The 20,061-nt window shown below is 45.4% G+C and overlaps 1 protein-coding gene across 1 annotated transcript in view; it reads left to right on the top strand.

The window, feature by feature from the left end:
• Positions 1 to 20,061, top strand: part of LOC131287701 (nicotinamidase) — a 46,325-nt gene that overhangs the window by 10,850 nt on the left and 15,414 nt on the right. The window contains exon 2 of the mRNA XM_058316777.1: positions 11,483 to 11,565. Coding sequence (XP_058172760.1) covers positions 11,483 to 11,565 — 83 coding nt within the window. The remainder of the gene's footprint in view (positions 1 to 11,482; positions 11,566 to 20,061) is intronic.

The following is a 20,061-nucleotide window of genomic DNA, read 5'->3' on the forward strand; positions in this document are numbered from 1 at the left end:
AGCATCGATTTCCCCTGCACTTGCTTCACGACGAATCAATTCAAAGCAACGAACCGGAATTGCATGTGCATACATTTGTTCCAGTTTTTTGCATTGAGCTTTTCTTTCCTTCGAATGGAATATGAAATTTGATGAAAGCGACTACCCAATTCTCGGTGCACGCCATCCGCAAGGAACCGGGCATTGGGCTTAACCTTACGTAATACGGGGGCCTTCTTCGTGTGCCATTTTTGGGCGCTGGGAAAAGCTGAAAACCAGGTCAAAGAATGAACTCAAAATTTGTCCAACCGAACCTGAAGCTACGATTTGGCTGCCTTCCATTGACACAAATGCAAAGCTGCACTATATTTCCTGTTGGCGAACTTTATTGAGCCACGTTGTCGGTGGGACTATCTTACTCGCTTGAAGGTTTTAATCTGTTGTATTAATGCTGTGAATGTTTTTAACTTCAAACACGTTTTTTCGGTTAAATCCCAGTCCAGTTGAATTGTAATTTCACATTCCGTGGTAAATCAATCTTGTAATTAAGGAATCAGCATTATTACAAATGGTTCGGGTTGACTGGTTGCTCAACGACTTACTAACATATTCGAGGTGTGCTTCTTTTATATGCGCTATCTAGACTTCTTGGATATCACCCCCTCTCAATCCGACAGTTCGATTGTCTTCACCAAACGCTTAAATTGTGTCGAATTGCATTTATTCATTCGAAAGCGCTCCACAACTTTTTCAAAAGTTCGCTGCTTGTAACAAAACCTGTGAAATGACCAGGTACTTTGCGCTTCCTTTTACTGCGCCTTAGCCGATTACCCTCCTGTAATGTCATCTTATGTTGATCCGCTTCAACGCCCTCCAAATCTTCATTTGGTACTGGTTCGACAACAACTGTAATCGCTTCTTCATCCGGTATCGGTTCCTAGACTACTTCGATATCAATCAATAAAATATATCGCATCATAGTCCTACTTTTGTTAGATAATTTGTAACAAACTCATACCGATGAAGATGTCTGCAAAATCCCATTTCTAGTTACAGTCCGCCCCAAACCGCATCGAAATCGAATTGCCGGTGCAGTAAATAATTGCAATATTCAACTGTTGCGTAAAGCGTACGAGTGCTTGACCCGCTGACGTTGCGTTGATTGGTTTCGCTGGCGTTGTCAACTGCCCACCTATTTGATACTTCCGAGTGACCTCTCGCAGATTTCCGGCACTCCTTCACCCATCCGACCTCCGTCCCACATGTGTGACAACAACATGCGATATGTTTGCATGGTCGAAGCCGTCCCGGCGAGATGCGGCTGCTCTTCGGTGCTGGCATTGGCGATGTAATTCGATTCATCCCTTGAGTGCAGCGTGTGGGAGGGGGTGGTACAGTAGAGTTGGTTGATTGAGAACTGTGCACGGATTCGGTGTGGCCCATAGATCCGTTGCGAACGGCTCATTTGTTACGAAGTCACATCGGCCACGATGCCGTGCGATGCCCAACCCACTCAATGCTCAATATTGCATGATAATGTATGCTGCCTGAGTGCTCGGTATTCCGTGACCAAAAACCGAGGGCCGGAAGAAGGGGGGATTGACCTTTTCCGAGCGCTGCGGTTCGACGAATATTTGTTTTCGATTGTTGGTGTTATTTTTCATAAAATTGATTGCAAAACAAATAGTCGCCGAGAAAATTTATTCTTCAGCGCGATTGCAATGTGTTCATGTCAAACAAAAAAAAAATACACGGCAAAGATTACATTACATTGAAACATTACTTTTTTTTTATAGAAAATCATCAAAGCTGTGGTGCGTTGCATATCGCCAAAGGGTGAATACCACACTTTTACTAACGCAAGATCAATTTCATTCACAACTTATGGTGGTCTCGAGGTACAGAATAGACAGTGTGGGAACACTTCAATCGATTGGACATGCATTTTCCCTTTTTTTTCCATTTTCCTCTAGGGCGGTTGGTGCGCTTATTGATTCGTTTAATGAGCGTTTTGCTCCGCTCTGAATGCCGCATGCGAAGTTTGGTCAGTCTTCTTCAAGCTAAGCAACGCGAGTGATCGTAACCGATTTGCTGGCCGATTTTTCCGAGTGTCAAGTTAGTGGGAACATAGAAGTATTTCGAAGCTCATTTGGGCCTGTGGTTGAAGTGTTGTAGGTCTTTGCATCGAGATAGAACAGCACAATTTGCTGTTTGGAAAATTATGGCAACGGGATGGAACGTTCCACCGGAGGTCGAGGTAGGTGTGGAGAGTGTTTTATGGCAATTTTATTTTACCAAAAAAGTGGACGTTCGTTAAAAAAGATCTTGTACAGTTAATTAATATTAATCAGCACTCACTGGAAGGTAATTATCATCGTGAACACAACAGCTCATTACTCTGTCGCGCCAGAATAATCCAGCTCTCGACTCACGAAAGAATGGTACTTTTAATCTCATAATTGGAAAAGTATCACCTCGTTACAACGCAGGGCGAGTGAAGTATGGCTTTCGCTCGACAAAAACGATGCTCCCTCTCCCACACCTTCGATTCCGAGTCGTCCATTTTTCACTTCTCGTTTTCTTAAACTTTAGCTCGTTAGTTGAGCCGACGCCCTTTTCAGTCAAGCAACAAGCCTATTGAATGCCGAGTTGCATTTCCGTGGCGGGCCCGATCTCGTGGTGCAATCAATCAGCCAATTAATTTTCATTCCCACACTCCAATCCCGTCCGCTCTCGGCGGTGGCAATGGTAACAGCATCCTTCCGTAGCCATTTGTGGCCTTGGGATGTGGGAGTAAATTGGTGCCGCGTATTGATTCGTGCTGAGGCTGAACTTTGTTAGCTTGTTAGTGCGCCACCCGGGGGTTGAGGGTTGGTTGTTTTGAAGCGCCATCGGATGTGCATTGTGCCGACCGTTGTCTGCTTGGGCGGGTGCCCGGGAAATCCCGTCAGACTGTAAGGATATCAGCAGGATTTTCACTGGCGGATGCATCTGAACCGTTGTTGGGTGACATTTATAGCGCTTCCTTCCGGTGTCGGAGTGAAAGGAAAAACTGCCTCAAAGGTCAAAGGTTTCAAAGCCGATACGGAAGTGGAACAACTTTTTGCCGGTAGTACCGGTAGTTCATTTGAATGTTGGAGAAATGTCAATCCATTCACCCCTTCCTTAACAATCGTGCGGTTGGGAAAAATCAAACCGAACACATTCTGTTTTGTCCGGTAGCCCCAGCTGGATAATTTATGTTTGCATTTCCCAAACAAAGGAGGCGGTAAAAACTAGTCATTAACAATTTGCATTGCAAATGTCATCGGGAAGCAAGCTTGTCGGAAGCTGTTTTCCATCGTAGGCGGCACAAAAGCTTGCTGGTGAATGTTAAATTTTCCAGCTGACTTCGTAAGCATGTGCTGCTTGGGGGGTTGTATATGTGTGTGTATGCTGTTAAGTAAGTTTATTACATACATGATGCATGCGCAGCCATCAGGCAGCAGTGTGTGTAGGAGCAAATGTGTATTGCATTTTTTAAAAGGTACTTCTTCAATTTGTGTCATCGTCAGCGTCGGTCGTGAACAACCGGCGGTTCGTGCACCCGTTTTCCTTCGGCCGCACCTAAATCAACCTTTCGCTCTACCGGCTGCTGTCGCAAGTGTTTGGCAAGGAAATTTATTATTTATTCACACATTAGCGCAGCCCGACCGCGTGCCCCCGCTGTTCCTTGCGTGCTGCTAAGTGCTGCATAAACTGTTGCTTTTCGAATTTCAATAAAATCCCGAAAGGCAAGGGGATGGGTTTTCGGTACTTGCAAGTCGTATATGTCTTTCCGCTCGGTTCGGTCGTTCCTGCTGATGGCGTTCGGCACATGCGTTTGGGGGGAAGGACGGAAAATGTTTACGGGGTATGTTCAAAAAAAGCAATCAGGTTACATACTAGCTGGGAGTACTTTTTGAACATAACCAGGAGAAGGGAACGATAGGAGTCGAAATAAAATGCAAAACAATTTTGAGAAAAATCCTATCAACTCGATGTTATTATATTTTCCCTTTACGTAAAGGAACCTTGACCAGCGTTTGTGGAGTGACTGGTCAGTATTGTTATTTTTGTTGAACTATTAAAGCATTTCTCAATACAAACCAGGTTTGAAGATGACATACAAAGATAGGAAAATGTAACACACATCTCGACGATCCAACTCTACGACATCAGACAATGTTCGCAATTTTGCCAGACGATGTAGCATACAAGGGCCCACATGTTAATGCACGGCTGCTCACTCTCTCGATTGTGCCCTGGGTCTCGCTGCAAACACGACTTTGCTGACCAAAATGGGACACTTTTCAGCAGAAGGAAGTTTCACCGGGGTGAAGTCGGTGGGGTGTTTTTTTTTGTCGCCCGAACATTTCCCCCCTCGACATGGCTACAACAAAGCTACGCAAATACACTTACAAGTAGATGTCGCCTGGACCCGGCCGGTCGTGTCTACTGCCAGGGCGTCGCCCACTTCAGTCGGATGACAAATATTTGCACACATATTTGCCGACAGTTTGGGCGCACTTTTCGAAGTTTGCGTTCGTTATTGTAATTTCTTTCCCGGACGACGAACGGGACGGGGTCGTGTAGCTCCCGAAGCGGTCGGCAGGAAATTCGAATTTCGGTACTGCAAATGGTACCTCTCACACACGACACCTTCCAGGCAACAGTGTTGGCTAGCCACCCCGCCTGGAACACTAGCCCTGCTTGAAGTTTCTCTCGCACTCGGTCGGTCGGAATGGGTAAATAAAATCCAACTTGGCTGGCCCAAAGGAATCACCACGTCGACACCGGCCCATTCGTGGAGGGAGCGTTTAGCTGCATCGGTGTTTCGTTTGCTTCGTTTTCCGGAACGGGGGTAGGCATGGATGATGCGTGCCAGTGCAACATTAGAGCGAACGCCCGTCAACGAGGCGTCGAGTGTTGAGTGTCAGCTTAATTCAACTTTAATGCTCGCTGGGGGTGCATCTGCTGGTGGAGACGGGGGGAAACAGGAAGGAAACACACCGGAGCACCCTTTTAGGCAAACGTGAAAATCACGCCCGGCTCAGGCAACGCTTAAATTCATTAAACGAGTGAAGGACCAGCGCTTCTACGGAAAAGGGATTAATTAACTGATGCTTGGACGGTTCATTACTGCCGGAAGGCACGCTGCTTTTGTTTTCATTTCTTCGAAATATTTTTTCCCACTTTCCACGTATCCCATTGTTTGTAGCTCATTGTACCGATGTGTGAATGTGATGGTGCATAATGCGCGCCATAACATGTTTTCAGAACCGGGGAATCGATGAATACATTTGTTTGTTGATTATTACCCGTATTTTCGCGCATAATAATAGCTTTACAGCTTTTCAAATCGACAAACAATCATTTTATATGGATTTTCGGTATATTTCCTTTTGATTCGTAGCAATTGGGTTTTTTCTACCTGTCAACCTGAGAGAACATTGATTATTATTCATCATCATTTTCATCAAAAACTTCTATCAAATGACACTTACATAAAACATGAAACATTTGGAAATTGGACATTGGGAGAAGTCATATTATGCAAACAGTGTTCCTCCAACATGTTGTTGTGAATTGTTAAACCATACAGTAGGAATATTTTTATTACACACAAATATAAAGCATAGACACAGCACATTTTGTTTAAAATTTCACAAATGGAAATCATTCCCTAATTAAAAATAAAAATGATGCTGAGAAACTAATTTAATTCAACGATGACATAAGACACTGGCGAAAGATGTGTTGTGTCTGTGTCAAAATTTAAAAATTATATAAATCTCTTGCATTCAACATTCACCACCCATACGTTTCGATGACAGTGTCCAGGGGCAACCTAAACTACGTCACCGCATCGCGATTGCTTCTGCCACAATCAAATTTGATAGCTTTTAGACAGCAGTACACTTTCTTTTCGGCACGGCATGTTTTTTTACGTCCCTTTTCTGTATCACAAACGCTCGACGTCTTAATGAATTTTAATGAGCTTTTTTTCAATGCTTTTCTTACTTCCCTCGATGGTCCGGCATGCCGTTGCGTTCTTCGTTGTTGGAACGACGCAAAGACTTTCGTTCGCCTCGTCCGCTAGGGTCAGAATAAGTTATGGGAAATGGGAAAAGAAACATAAATGTCATTTGAATGGAGGTATCAGCGGGCAAGTGGCGTCTTGTGCGAACGGTGCTGCCAGAGTTGGCCGTGAAGGAAACAGAGCAAAAAAGAGAGAAAGAGGGATGAAAAAAGGGAAGAAAAAAAGCTGGAAAATATTTGGATGCTGCAATCCGCAACCGTAACCGGCCCCGGTAGGTGCTCATAAATTATGCATACCGGAGGCACCGTTCGGGTTCATCGTGCAAATAACTTTTCGGCTTTTCTGGGAGGGGGGTGGACATGGGTTGTCTACTTTGCTTTCCCAATCGAAACCAGGCCAAAACCTCCGCTGCTTGCCTGGCTTCATCCTGTTCGATGGTCACTTTCTCACCGGTTGGAAAACCTTTCGTTTTTCGGTAAATCTAGACAGACCCGGTCGCTTCCTCACAAATCACAGAACCGAAGCACGACGCACAATCATCGTTCGCGTCCCGTGCGTGTTTTCTCGAGACGGATCGTTTTTTTCTTCCAACTCACGACCACCAAGCGACGGGAACCGCAAGTGGAAGCGATCGACGAAATGTAACCGAATTTCATTACCCGCCCCAGCCGGGGTTTTCTGGAGCTCGGCTGCCAAATCCATCCCGGCCATTGGCAGTTCTCGAAGCTCCCGCTTTGTTGGATGTGCCGGAGATGAGACATCTTTGAAAGGGGAAGAAAAAAGATCCCCACGCGGCACCGGCACGTGTTGCGTCGGGACTGGAAAAACTTATCCCCTTGTTTCTTCGTGCCCGAAAAAGGGACCAAACCGCCGGCATGGTGACGCAACAGAATGTGATTTCGAAGAAATTTCACCACCGTGGAGGTACGCAAAGTGGATCTACTCGAGTGCCATCCGGTGGGGGTTGGTTTGGAGCCGCTGGAAATCGCTTAAGCCCCGGGGCAGAAGTATTTCCCATTCCGCCATTTCTAATTGCACCGGAACCGTTTGGCTTTCACGTTGAGGATATTTATAGAATTTGGATTATGGTGGCATTTGGAGGAACGGTTGGTTCCCTTTCTGACTCCGTTAGTTGTTGTGTTCTTTCCTATCACACGCTGAAACATTATATTTTCAATGTTGATGACAGTTGCATTAAACCAGGAAAACAAATGAGTATGAAAATTGTTTTCTGGTTGAATTTGGCTATCTATTAAAAAGCAAATCCAGCTGCATGTTATTTCCTTCTAAAACTAATGAGCTTTTCCGATTTTTGCTTTTCCCAATAGAATTCAGCTGAACAAGTTTGACGGCTAATTTAGTTTAGATCATTTTAACGTCTGTCGTTATATTAAAAAAAATTATAAACAATTCCTTTATGTTCGTGCTGCTCAAAATAATTATTCGTGGAAAATTGCCCTGGCACACCACGGAAAACCGTATCAGACCACGGATGATTCGAATGAATAAAGCAAACAACAACATGATTCTCTTCTGGTGCAGAAACGAAACCCATAACCCATGCATGTCGATTATGCTCGATGAATATTTTCCTGACAGCTGTGTTTATTTTTGTTTATTTTCTTGTTATTTGTTGAAAATGCTTCCCACTATCCCTCTGCCACCCGTTGCGCCGGAAAACTTTCCTCGCAAAGGGCTGTAAAGGGTTTATTTTTGGTGTTCGCCTAAAACACCCTTTTCTGCGACCCGTCACTGTCAGACGGCGACGGTGGCACGTGGAATGGAGACGGCGCGCGTGATGATGGAATTATTTTCGGAAGGCATCACACTCCAAGCGGACGGCGTAATCATTTCCCTCCTCCACCAGTCGAATGCCATGGATTTCCACTCGGGGGTGGTAAAGCTTTTTGCTGCTTGCACCGTATTTATCCGTTCGGAGGTACACGCGTGTCCTTCTTCCGCTTCTTACGTCCCCAATCCTAGCTCCGGTCCTTCCGGGTCCCAAGTGAGGTTCCAACTCCGTGCACCGTATTGAAAGATGGAGCTGGAAGAAACGCTCATTACTCGTAGTGGGGTTCTTTTTTGAACCGAGCCATTATTTCGAGCGCTTTCGAGAGACGATCTGTGCACCATTTTGGAATCGGGTGGCGAATAATCCCGACGGAGCGGAAGCCGCACTGGCAGCAGCTGTAAGAGGTCGCATTAAGCGAGTGTTAAATTTTCTCCAAACCATGCTCCGGCGCCTTCCCGAAGGGTCGCACCGGAGGGAACGGACAAGCATTCCTTCCGAGCCTCGGTTACTTTCCGTTCGGCACTTACTGGAGGCGCCCGGCAAGGGCTTCCGAGGTACGTAGGTCGAGTGAGGGATAATTCACAGTAGCACTAATGTTAAAAGGATTACACCCACAAAGTGCACAGCTGTGTGCCGAGGGACGAGGCCCTTTCTTCGGGCGTTTCTTCACCGAAACCGGTCGGTTTCTTGCCAGTACATACACGATGACTGCTTCGTCGAGGCTTGGGATGAATTTTCACACGCAATCAAAACGAAATTTCGCTTGCAGTTTGCCGGCGAAACTTTCCAACCATCCCACCGGTGGTGTCACGTATTGACGCAGGCCGACGTGGGCCGGAGGTTCCGGGAACTTCGGTTTCGGTTCTCAGGCGGAACTAGTGCGGTTGGCGGCGTCGTGAAGTTGTAATTTGCCGTTAAAATTTAATCCATCGGAAGCTGGTTGGTACGTGGTTTGGCCTTGGATTAATCGCCCCGTGCCGAAAGCAGTAAACGGTTTAGAGGCTCGTAAACGGGGGCGACTTTGAAATAGTTAAACTCCGCTTGGCTTCAGGGCGTTTGAGAAAATAATCATCATTCGTCGGAGGTTATTGTTTCCCGAAGTAAAACCCCATATGATGGTTGTAAATATTTAAGAAGGTTTTATTTCTTAGTAAATGTGCCTACAATAAATTGAAAGCAATTTACACCTCATAACACATATGAGACAGGTCATTATTAAGTAGTTTTTCACTCTTTTATGCGCCTTTAGAAGTGGAGAGACAAGTTTTTAGATAAAATGGCTCATTTGTCGTACGATGACCATGAAAAGGCAGTTGATAGCAAAAGAGGATATTTTTATACCTATGTAACAGTCTTGTTTGTCTGGCGCTCGGTGTTTTGATATGGTTTATTGCATAAAATCCGCCTTGTTTAACAAATTTCCTCGCATTAATTTGTCATGGGAGAATGAGTACAGATCACGGTTCGTAAAATGATTTGTAAAAGTGTTCAAACAAGAAAAACATTTTTTAATCAACAAATCTTGTATTTTCATTTATTGTTTTCACCTTTGTTTTAATTGTCGTGTTCTATTTCTGCTGTTAAAAGGAACCCAATATTAGAATGATTAGCATTATATGATTTTTTTTGTATTTCAAATTTGTCTCTCTTTTTCCTGGAAAGTAATTTTAATAAAATAGTTCACTTAACATTTTTTTTCTATTTTCATATAACGCAAGACAAAAGTTGTTTTCAAATTGAACGTAAAATAACTCATTAAGCTAGGTTAAGGATTCGAAATAATATTTTTAATGTGAATCTTCCCTCAAAATAATATTTTCCATAGATGCTTGTGATCATAATATCATAAGATACATTATGATTGGAATGATTTTTTTTCTTTTAACAAATGTGATTACCAATAACAATACTCAAGTAGTATGGCGTATGCTCACAAATGTCACTTTTTGTTTGTTTTTAGATTAAATTTGAAGAACATACTGTTATTATTTTCAGTTGGAATCTTTCCTATTGCTTTAATAATTATTAATTTAAAATTAGGCCCCATGCTGGATGCGTAAGAAAACTTTCTTCAAATTATCATTGAAAATGATGTTGCGGCACTTTGCTAGCATTGTTTATCTGCGCTAATCATCAGGATACTGGGACGAGCAGGCAAAAGCAACGGAAACAGTGGATCAAACTGCGGGTGCAATAGTTCAACTCGAAAGCGTGCGAAAATCCTTTCCGTGACGCCCTGACCTACTCCAAGCGCGCGCGCACGTTCTCGCGTTCCATCGGGGGGCTGTCAATCTGGCCCAAAAGCGGGCCTCAAAAATCCGCCACCGTCATCGGGTGGCCCGGGCTCACCCGGTTCCGTGACAGCGCGCCGCTCCTTAGCAACGCCACCGACGTCCGGCCATTGGTGGCAGGCGAACTATTTACCCCGTCGCCATGGGCACCGGCGGCCAGGTTTCTTCAATAAGCGCGTTGCCAAGGAGAGAGAGTGTTTTTTTTTTCATGCCTGCTGGAAGAAGTTGGCACCCGTGGACTGGCTGGCTTCGGACTCCAGCACCGACCGGGACCGACTGGTGGACGCATTTTCACGTTTTCCGTCCGTGCGGGCAGACCGAGCGATCCATCTCGCGCCGTGGACCTTCACGTGGCCGTTCTGCTCGGAGCCCAGAGTCCCCCTCCAAGTGGTGTTGGTGGTGTTCCGTGTACAGCGGTGTTCTCCCGGTGTTGCCGCTCCTGTCGGTGCGTGTGACGTACATGGGCTTGTACTGCAGTGTTTTCGATTGCCAGTCGCCAGTTAGTGAAGCAAAACACAACACTATCGCTTTTCCAGCAGGAACCATCCGGCCGGACCGTCGCCGTTGTTGAGCCAGAGCCTGTGAGCCCTTCCGCGGACATCTTGTGCGTTTGTGTGGTGCACCAGCGTCATCATCATCCCGCCGTCCCACGTGACGTTTTGGCCAGTCGCTGCCCGTTTTTCGCCGTCGAATCGAGCCGTCGATTTGTGTTGTTATGGTTGTTATCTCTGCTAACGTTGACGTTGGTGATGGCTTGGGCGTTGGGTTTTTCAGTTGCTCGCACCATGTTTTCCCCCTGCCAAACCGACACTCGTATCTTGTGCTAGCGCTTAGGAAACTTTGCTTCAACCGTTCTTTTCAACGCAATCCCCCAACCGGAACGCCGGAAGAAGATTCCTCTCGCTCCCAGGTGGTTCCGACGTCAAGGGGGCAGAGTGGGAGAACGTTACGGAAAAAGTGTCCCACAAATTGACCTCGGAACATGCCTGGGAGCGCTTGTGTGTGCATTTATTTCAATGACTGTGCGTGTGCTTGTATGAGTGTGCCTTAGTTTTTGTCGTGCCCATATGTTTTGAAATAAGTTTCCAGAAATCCACCTCCTTAAAAAGAAATTATAACCACCTTGAATGAACTTCATACTAATACGCTTCTCTTCGTTTTCTGTTCTATTCCCTCGGTTTTATTGTGCGCATTGAATGTTTTCGCAAAACAAACAAAACACAAACACTTATCCGTAATTGACGTGCGACTCCATCAAACGACCGCCTATCATCATCATCATCATCATCGTCATCTCCTTCTTGATGGTCCTTTGATAATCGTGCCTGCCGGAACTGCAACACCCGCGCAACCCCACAGCCGACGGAGCTCCCAAACGAGGACTTTATGACGAATCCTTCGCTGGCCATGGACGCTTGTTTCACCGCTTTCGATAAGGATGGGTAAGCGAACAAACAAACAAACAAACAAACAAACGTGTAAAAACGGTGATTGAAAAATCGTCTGTCAAAGATCATTCCCTTCCAGAAATTTCGACAAGTCGCATTCGCATTACTTGCTTCCAGAAAGTATCGGGAGAGTGCAGGCGGGACGGGACACACTGACAGTTGTTTTTGGTCGTGTTTTCAGAGTGCGTCTTTTTTTTTTTTTGTTCTTTCCAACTTTACTTCGCCTTCGGTGACGTTTGAAGCGCGTCGAAACGGGGAGTGAGTGAAGGATCTAGTAAACCGTGCCGAGTGAGTGACAGGAGTGTGCAGGAGTGAAATCTGAACGTCAAATCGACCGACTGAGTGCTACCTTTCACTGCGAGCGGGAAACATTTGCGAAAGCATTTGAAAGTAAAACAAAAACAAAAAAGAAATATTTTCTTGCGCAAGTTGCGAACCGTCTTCGCAATTGTGAAGGCAAGGTATAACATCCAATTGCGCTCGAGTTCTGCTCTCCCCACTTGACGAAAGCTTGTCACTCGCTTCAGCCGGATGCCGGTGTTCGTTCGACCAGCTTTCTTGCTTTATGATTTCCCCATTTTATTTTGGCCCTTCGCACACAGCTGCCTTTTGAAGGTCTCGATATGTTTTCTTTCTTTTATGGAGCTTATATTGAACCCAAGATTCTGTCCCCACACCCCCGAAAACACACACACACACAAGGTTGAGGCACGAGCCTTACGCTCGCTTATTGCGCCAAAAGCGCACGAGAATATGTCGCAGTGGATAAAAATAAATCCGATTTTATGGCAATTCAATAAAATGCACTATTGCCGGCGGGTTGGTTTGGATTGACGGTTTGCTCGTGCTCGGAACATGGAACACGGTATGTCCGTGAGTGTGCGTGTGTGTGTGTTTGCGTGTCTGTTTTCATACGGGTTTTTTGCGGGCGCAATCGCCAGGTAGTGAAAGCTTCCAGCTGAAGAGACGGTTTAAGTGAATCACGGGTTTCATGTACTATTTTATGACCGCTGAAGGGTCCTAGTGGTTACATTGATCATACTTTACTCGAATTTTGGATACTCTCTTGGAAAAGGTTTTGCCACAATCATTTCCTAAAACATTTTCGCTTAACGAACGCCGGCGTAGGTGTTTCTTCAACTGGCACATTTTCAATCCCTCAAACCGTACAATCAATTGCTGGAACAAAATTTATCATTTAAATCTGCATTGCTACCACGAAACCACCCGAAACCCAATTGTTGAACCAATTATACCTTAATTAGCATATGCTGAGCTTTTCGGGGCGGTAATGTGGCGGGTGCGGCGGGGCGAATCAATTATTGATACACTTTTCGCTACACGCTACACAGATTTACAGTCATAAATCGTGCCGCCCCCGTTTGCAAAGCGCTCAAAAGTTATCGATTGGCAATAAATCTAGCTCCGTCGTGAATCAAATCTCTGCTCGGGTGGCGTTTGTCAACGCCCCGATATGTGTTGCTCTTAATGTGCGTTCACGTTTGCACCCCAAGTGTGGTTTGGTGGGGTGTGAGAGCGGGGTAAGTTAGCGCCTGGAGAACTGATTTTGATTTACTACCCGCTACTTGCCGAGCGAGGGAATTTTCCACCCAACGCTGCAGCATGATGCAGCTCGTACTTTCGAAAAGGAAATTGAACTCCATCCTGGCCTTTGGATGGTTCCGAAAGATATCATTTGCCACCTTGGGGTAGATCGAGGTGGTCACGTTCACGTAGGGAAAATGGGAAAATCTCATCTTAGGTTGATATGTGTCGTACCTTTGCATGTGCAGGTCGATTTTGTGGAGAAAATACCAAACTTTCGACCCTTACGGATGGTACTTTCTTTTTTTGTACCACGACCAACGAAGCAAGGGTGAGGTTGGAGGAAGCAGAGGTTGTTATAGTTGCTTATGATCGTAGCCAGCATCGCCACCAAAGCAGGTAGTGTGGCCCGAGAACATAAAAATGGCAGTAACGGTCGGGCACAAAGCGATACACTTGCTCCCCGGGAGAACGTATTACCTTTTGATCAGGCAATAAATTTCAAATTTTTTCACTGTTTAAGACCGTTCGCTCGCCGCTTCCCATCCCGACGGGTCGGAAGTGGGCACCTTAAGGGCACTTTGGGGTGCCGACGAAGGCGGGCCTCTTTCCCCAGTGCGCCGCTGTCATCAATATCGCCCCGTGCCGAACGGCGGAACTCGTCGAAGTTTTTCCCACACAAAACCCCTCCACCGGCGCTGCGAGCCGAGCCGTGGCGAGTGAAGGTTTTTGCTGTCGGAAGCTGGCTGCGTCGGGCTTTGGGAAAATTTATGGTGCATGCAGTTGATGGCAAGATGCACCACGGGGATCTCCGAAGGCTTCGGAAGAATGTGGTACAAGACCACCCCCCGCTTTTGCTTGCTTGGGAATCTCTTTCGTACCGCTTTTCGCACATTACGATGGCGGTGGTTCGGGTTGGTTTTTTCTTTCTGGAAGCTGGGCGGGGGAAACGACTATAAGGTCATAAAGAGTTTTAGTGACAACTTTTCGAACTCGTTTGCCCGATGCGATGTGCCAAAGCGTCGCGGGTACGATGGAGCTCGCACAAGGAAGCGCCACTTCCAGCGGTATCCTTTCTTCTTCAACCCAGCGCGAACGAGTAGCAGCAAGAAGTTGGCTGTAAAGTTTTACGACCGGTTGGTTAACTCGGCAACACCAATGACAACCGATCGCAATCGGGGCAGTGATTGTACATTCCGTTAAAAGAGCGATACCATCCTTTGGCCTTTGGCTTTGGCTGACGACACGTACCAAAGATAAACTTTAATCTTTCGTTGAGCTTCCGGTTGCAGCTGCATGCTGAATGGTTCGGTGGGATAAAGAGTTTTAGCGGGTAATCTCGGCGTTGATAGATTTGCTAGGTTTTTCTGCATAAACTACGTAAGCGAATGATGTTTTAAATATCAGCAAAAATATGGAAAAGTTATACTAAAAAAATAATTCAAATAAAGGTTCACTCTCACCATTGCTGGTAATTCTGAATAAAATAGATTTAAAATAAGCTGAACAGTGGTTTTTAAACTTAAACATGAGTAAGCTGTTAAAGTTTCCCATTTGCTTATGAAGAGTTTAGCAAACTTTAATAACTTTGCTTTTAGGAACGGAAGCTTACAAATGTCATTGCATTTAGTCATCAGTTTTTCAAATTGTTAAGTGGAATCTTTCATTTGTTTTTGTATATTTTATGCATTGTTTTAACCTTCTTTGAATTAACTGTCAAAATGATGAACGTGACAAATAATTTTTGGTGGAGACAGCTGGCTGGTTTTTGTATCGATTTTTTATTCCAACTTTGCGAATCAATTCTACGAAAAAAGATTGTTTTATTCGATCTAAAGGACCTAACCTACACCCTTAGGTTTTATAAAACAATAACCGGGTTTAAAATGATACTATTGTCATATTTTGAATAAAAATAAAGAATATCGTCCCGTCAGTCTGTCACCTAGTTTTGAAAAAAATAAATAGATTACATTACTTTAAATAACATTGTGTGCTCATTTTTATTGTTTAGAACTCGATACAGTCTAACGTCGGCGTGCAATGTTTTTGGGTGCCTCGAATCGTATCCACCAGGAAGTAGAAAGACAAGCCGGGGTGGGGGGGGGGCTGGGTTGGGGGGGGGGGGGTGGGGGGCACATATATTCTGCCAGAATTTTCCATTTATGCAAGGGGCCTTTTTCCGCACCTTAGACGGCGCCATCGGCCGATTGTATTCCAATGCGGTGGAGAAAATAGAAAATGCACCACCCAGTGTTTGCCAGTTTTGTTCCCGACCGTTCCGTCAGTAGCCGTACGTGTTGTCGAGAACAAAAAAACCAACTGGTTTCCTTCACCTCCCATCGTCCGGGGTTGGGTTGCTGAATGCAAATGCATAGGCATCGAGACCGGCACCGCCAGCAACAGCATAGCGATAACACCGACGCAGCAGTGAACGCCTCCGCGACACAATGGGCCCGACAACGAGTGACACTCGATTTGCTGTCACAATATTCCAGTGACAATGATTAGAGAAAGTGGTAGCAGAGGGGGCGCCAAACGAGGTAGACTAATGGAAAAGGTTGAATTCAAAAAAAAAGCGAGAGAAAGAGAGAGGTTGACGTGGCCGGAAACCTGACGGAAAGTGTAGTGGGAAATGTTGAGCAGGAGCCGAACCCGCTGGCAAACGACAAAAAGCCTAGCGCCGTACATTTGACAGTGGCAGCAGCGCGTTGGCTCGAATAGTAGGCTAGGAACCTATAACACATACACAAACACATACACATTCATGCACCGTTTTCATTGGTGTCTGGTGAACCGTAGAGTTATGGTGTCACCATTGTTTTGGTCCGCTTGGCCCAACAGTGTGCACTCGGTACCGAATTTAGAGCTCGTCATTCACACCGAGCCCAACTCGGGGAAGTTGAAATGAAAACTGGAGAAAGTGGAAAGTGCGCCTGCATACGTGCGTCAACGTGACAGCATATACGGCCCTCGGGACGGTACTGTCATACGAGAAAACCCCTCCGAGTCTTCAGGGATACAGTGGAGCAATAGTGGTGCGAAATTAGTTTTCCCAAAACAAAAGACCTGGCTGCTAAAATAATCACCTTCGTTCGGCGAAACTTATATTTTTTGTATCTGTTAGTCGTTTTATTTTCTTTAATTTTAATATGTTAGTATAAATTTAATGAGCTTATCTGCGTCAACCGTTGTTGTAAATTATTACTATCTCGATCGATAAGCCTACCAAAGATGTTGTTTTCACTATTCACCCCTATCTGGTGTAGGATGTAAATCACGGGAAGAATAAATTGAAAATATTTCAATTGAAACCTTCCCATCCTTTCGTCGCCCCGGGAAGGCATTGGATGCAAATATTAGGGACCTTTTCGGTTGCGGTCGGATTGCCACGCGAAACCTATAACCTTTAACCCTTTTTCCTACCCTTGCGGAACCCTTCAAAGGAACGTGTATAAAACCGAATTGCAACTACTACGTACGGTGTGTGTGCGTGTGTGTTTGTGTGTGTGTGTGTCGCTACATACACACGCGCTCTCAAAAATCGCAAATCGATCAACCACAGGCAATGGAGTGTACCGTTCGTTTTAGGTAAGAAAGTAGGGATCGAAGGAAGGAAGGAAGGAAGGAAGGAGAAAAACATTTCCGGATATCCGTAGTAATTTATTTTTGCCTTCACAAGCCCAGGCAAACACGTGTGTGTTCACCCGTGCGCCAGACTAGGGGCTCTATTTATTCATCTTTCGACGTCAGCCACAGTTCCCCGAACGGGTTCAGAACCACCAAAGAGGTGGTCGGTTGATAAATTTTCATAGCTCCCATTTTGGGGGTTTCGTTAGAAGCCCTGAACACTATGTTGTGTATGTGTGTGTGTGCTGGTGTATGTGGCCAGTATTCTATCTCACACTTGCCAAATCCCCAACACGAAAGGGGATTTCGGTAAGGGCACCATCGGCCTGCGTTACTCGATGTCGGGAGGGAATCTAAAAATGGCAACCATCCCGAACCGATCCTGGATTCCATTTTTGCACCTTTTCTCTGCTTGTGTGTGTGACTGTGTACCTATGTAGCCGTCGGTTACTGAGGGATGAGGAAACACCTGATTTTTATCAGGAATATTTTTCGCTCGCCTTTTTATTCGCTTCAGTTCGGTTCAGTTCCCTTCCCCGGCAGCCAAAGGTTATTGCAAACCATTCGTCAGCTCGTGGCGGTGATCAGATCAAATAAATAAACCGATAGCAATAGAGCGGAAGGATGTGCGGCTATAGATAGATGCGTGGCTTGATGTGCCCTGGGACGTATCGAACGTAATCTAGATAATTTATTCATGGCTAGAAGCAAGACTGCGGAAAAAACAACGAATGATCCAGAAATCCACCATCGGCCATCAGTTGGGGTAGTTCAGTGCAGTTCCTTTTTTTTCGTCTCCCCTTCCCGCACCCTGGAGCAACAAATTAAATGAATCGGAATCGAGTTATATTTTCTCATTTGCTGTTATGATACCGCTATTAGTTTTCATCGGCGAGCATCAATTGTTTTCATTTATTTCCCTGGAAAACCGAACCCAGGAGACGGAGGAGATGCTTAAAATAGCATCCCACATTATTGCCGTTTGTTTCACAACTCGAGTGTTTGCAAAATTCGTTTTACACGACCGGAAAAGGTTACGGCTAGATGGTCGTTTTTATTTATTTTTGTTTTGTGGCACAACACGTTCTTTCGCTCTGATATATGATCGCCATCAAAGGACCATCGGAGACTGGACTAGGAGTCGCAATTTATTGGGGGTTTTTGCTGGTACCGGACCTTTTTTTACGCTGCTTATGATGATTATGATGATGGTGATGGGCAAAATCCCGGCCTTGTTTTACAGCGACATTAGTTTTTATTCGCTTGGGAGTTTGGTGCTTTTTGAAGCACCCGTTACTGTCCCGGTTATCTAATGGTACACATGGAACCGCAAACCCACGGGGATTATCTGCAGTTATTTATGCGCCAGACGCTTTCCAATCCCATCCGTCATTCGTGGATCGCCCGCCAGATCGTTCGTCCGATCGGTGGAGCGGATAAATATGCAAAATGTGTGTGTCTGTGTGTATGCCGCGCGGCCATATACGACCATTATAAGCCGGTCGCTGCTTATCGGAGCCGTTTATCTCGGTTCGGGTGCAGGAGTTTTGTGACCCGCCGTGAGAAACCGGCGCTTGCTCGGGTGCAGACGGAAATAGTTTTTCGGAGCTCGTGACGCGATAGCATAAATCACTCATAAACGGGGGTTTCACGGCGCGGGACCGGTGGCCCCGGCGGCACGTGGCATGTAAATTGTTGTAACCGAACAGGACGAGCTCTCTCGAGCCGGTGCTGGCAGTGACAAAGTGCCGTTTAAATGTTACCGAGCGGGTGAAATGAATTTATGGCTGTCCCATTTCCTCGTCAGTGCTGGAGAGGAATAGTTTTGAGTGGCTGGTTAGCTTCAAGTTCGCATAATTACCAGACAAATGGGTGCTAAACAACGTTGAATGGGCAGAACTGTTTCAATTTGATATGATTTGATTTATTTTGCATATCTAAATTGCCACTTTATGTTTCTATTTAATATTACTCGATGTTTGTTCATGATTTATGTCGTAAGAAACAAACATGAATTTTATCACTTTAAAGTACCGTTCCTTCCTGCCAAAAGCCACCGTTAAAGGGATGTATAGTTTCCTGCTTCACAAATTAAATTAAGCCGTTAAATTGACCCAACGCTACCCCGTGTTCCATCATTCAATTTTGGCCATTTGTTCCGTTGTCATGCCCGGGACAATAATCCGATCCGCTGAAAGGGAGCCCCGAGTGGCAAAACCGTACATTATGCCTCACGTGTCCAAACCCCGAAGCGGACGGAAACAGTTGCCTCGTGTTAATCATGAATCGAATGAATAGGTATGTCCGGGGCAAACATGAGATGTCATTTCCGTTGGCGATCGATACCGGCAAGATTTTCGGGGGTATGAAACAAGAGCGGATGGTTCGGTTGAGCGGGCGGCGAATTCGAAAGTAATTAGTGATAGTTGACGAGCTATTCTTGGGGAACAATGAAGATGATGGTGCAGATGATGATATTTTGATGAAAATGAATTGATTGAACGCTGCCGGGTGGTGTTACGTACGAAGGGGTTGTATGGTGTATGGTTTTCGTGTGTTTCCTATCGACCCTATCGGGATTGACGTCACTGAAAAATGTGTGCTGCCCGGCAAGCTGATGACGTCAATTAGAATTTTGTTTCATCCTTTGAAGGTATCAATTTGCATGTTTATCCTTCGTTCGGCTGGCGGAATGAGGGTTTTTCTTTTGCTACTCTCAGTCTTACACTGCAATTAGCACAGCTTTCAGAACAAAATAAAACAAAAAAACCTAGCTTAACCAAGTACTCTTTGAGTGCACATTCACGTAGTTTATAATTGTCTTCAAAAATGGTCATTAAACTTGATACTTTTCCCTCGGCCAATGTCTTTTGTTGAACGCAACTGCTTAAGCCCATCGTCGAGTAAAAGCGTGTCGGAAAACGAGCAGCAGTAATTCATGCTGCTCACTTTTGAATGCAGCTGGTGCACTTTCGCCAGCTTCTTGCTTTGCTCTAGGGAAAACGGGTTTTCCTCGAGTTGCTCCACGTCCGGCCACATGGTGCACCGTGCAATTAAACTTTTCACTTCAGCTGGCAATGCACAAGACGTAAAGCAGGTTACAAAAAGGAATTGTATGGTGTTGTTTTATAAATGAGGCACAATTTTTCTCCCTTGACTTGGGATGATAAACGGGTTACTGGGTTCTTCTGCTCCACGGCACGCAAAGTGGCGATGTAAAACTTGAGAATAAGACTGATATCTTAACACATAAATGAGCCCGCTGGGCAAGACGAAACGCTTTAATTTGTAAACAGTACTCGCTCTTGTGTGCTG

Source organism: Anopheles ziemanni, chromosome 3 (genome assembly GCF_943734765.1).
Source record: "Anopheles ziemanni chromosome 3, idAnoZiCoDA_A2_x.2, whole genome shotgun sequence".
NCBI classification, from domain to species: domain Eukaryota; kingdom Metazoa; phylum Arthropoda; class Insecta; order Diptera; family Culicidae; genus Anopheles; species Anopheles ziemanni.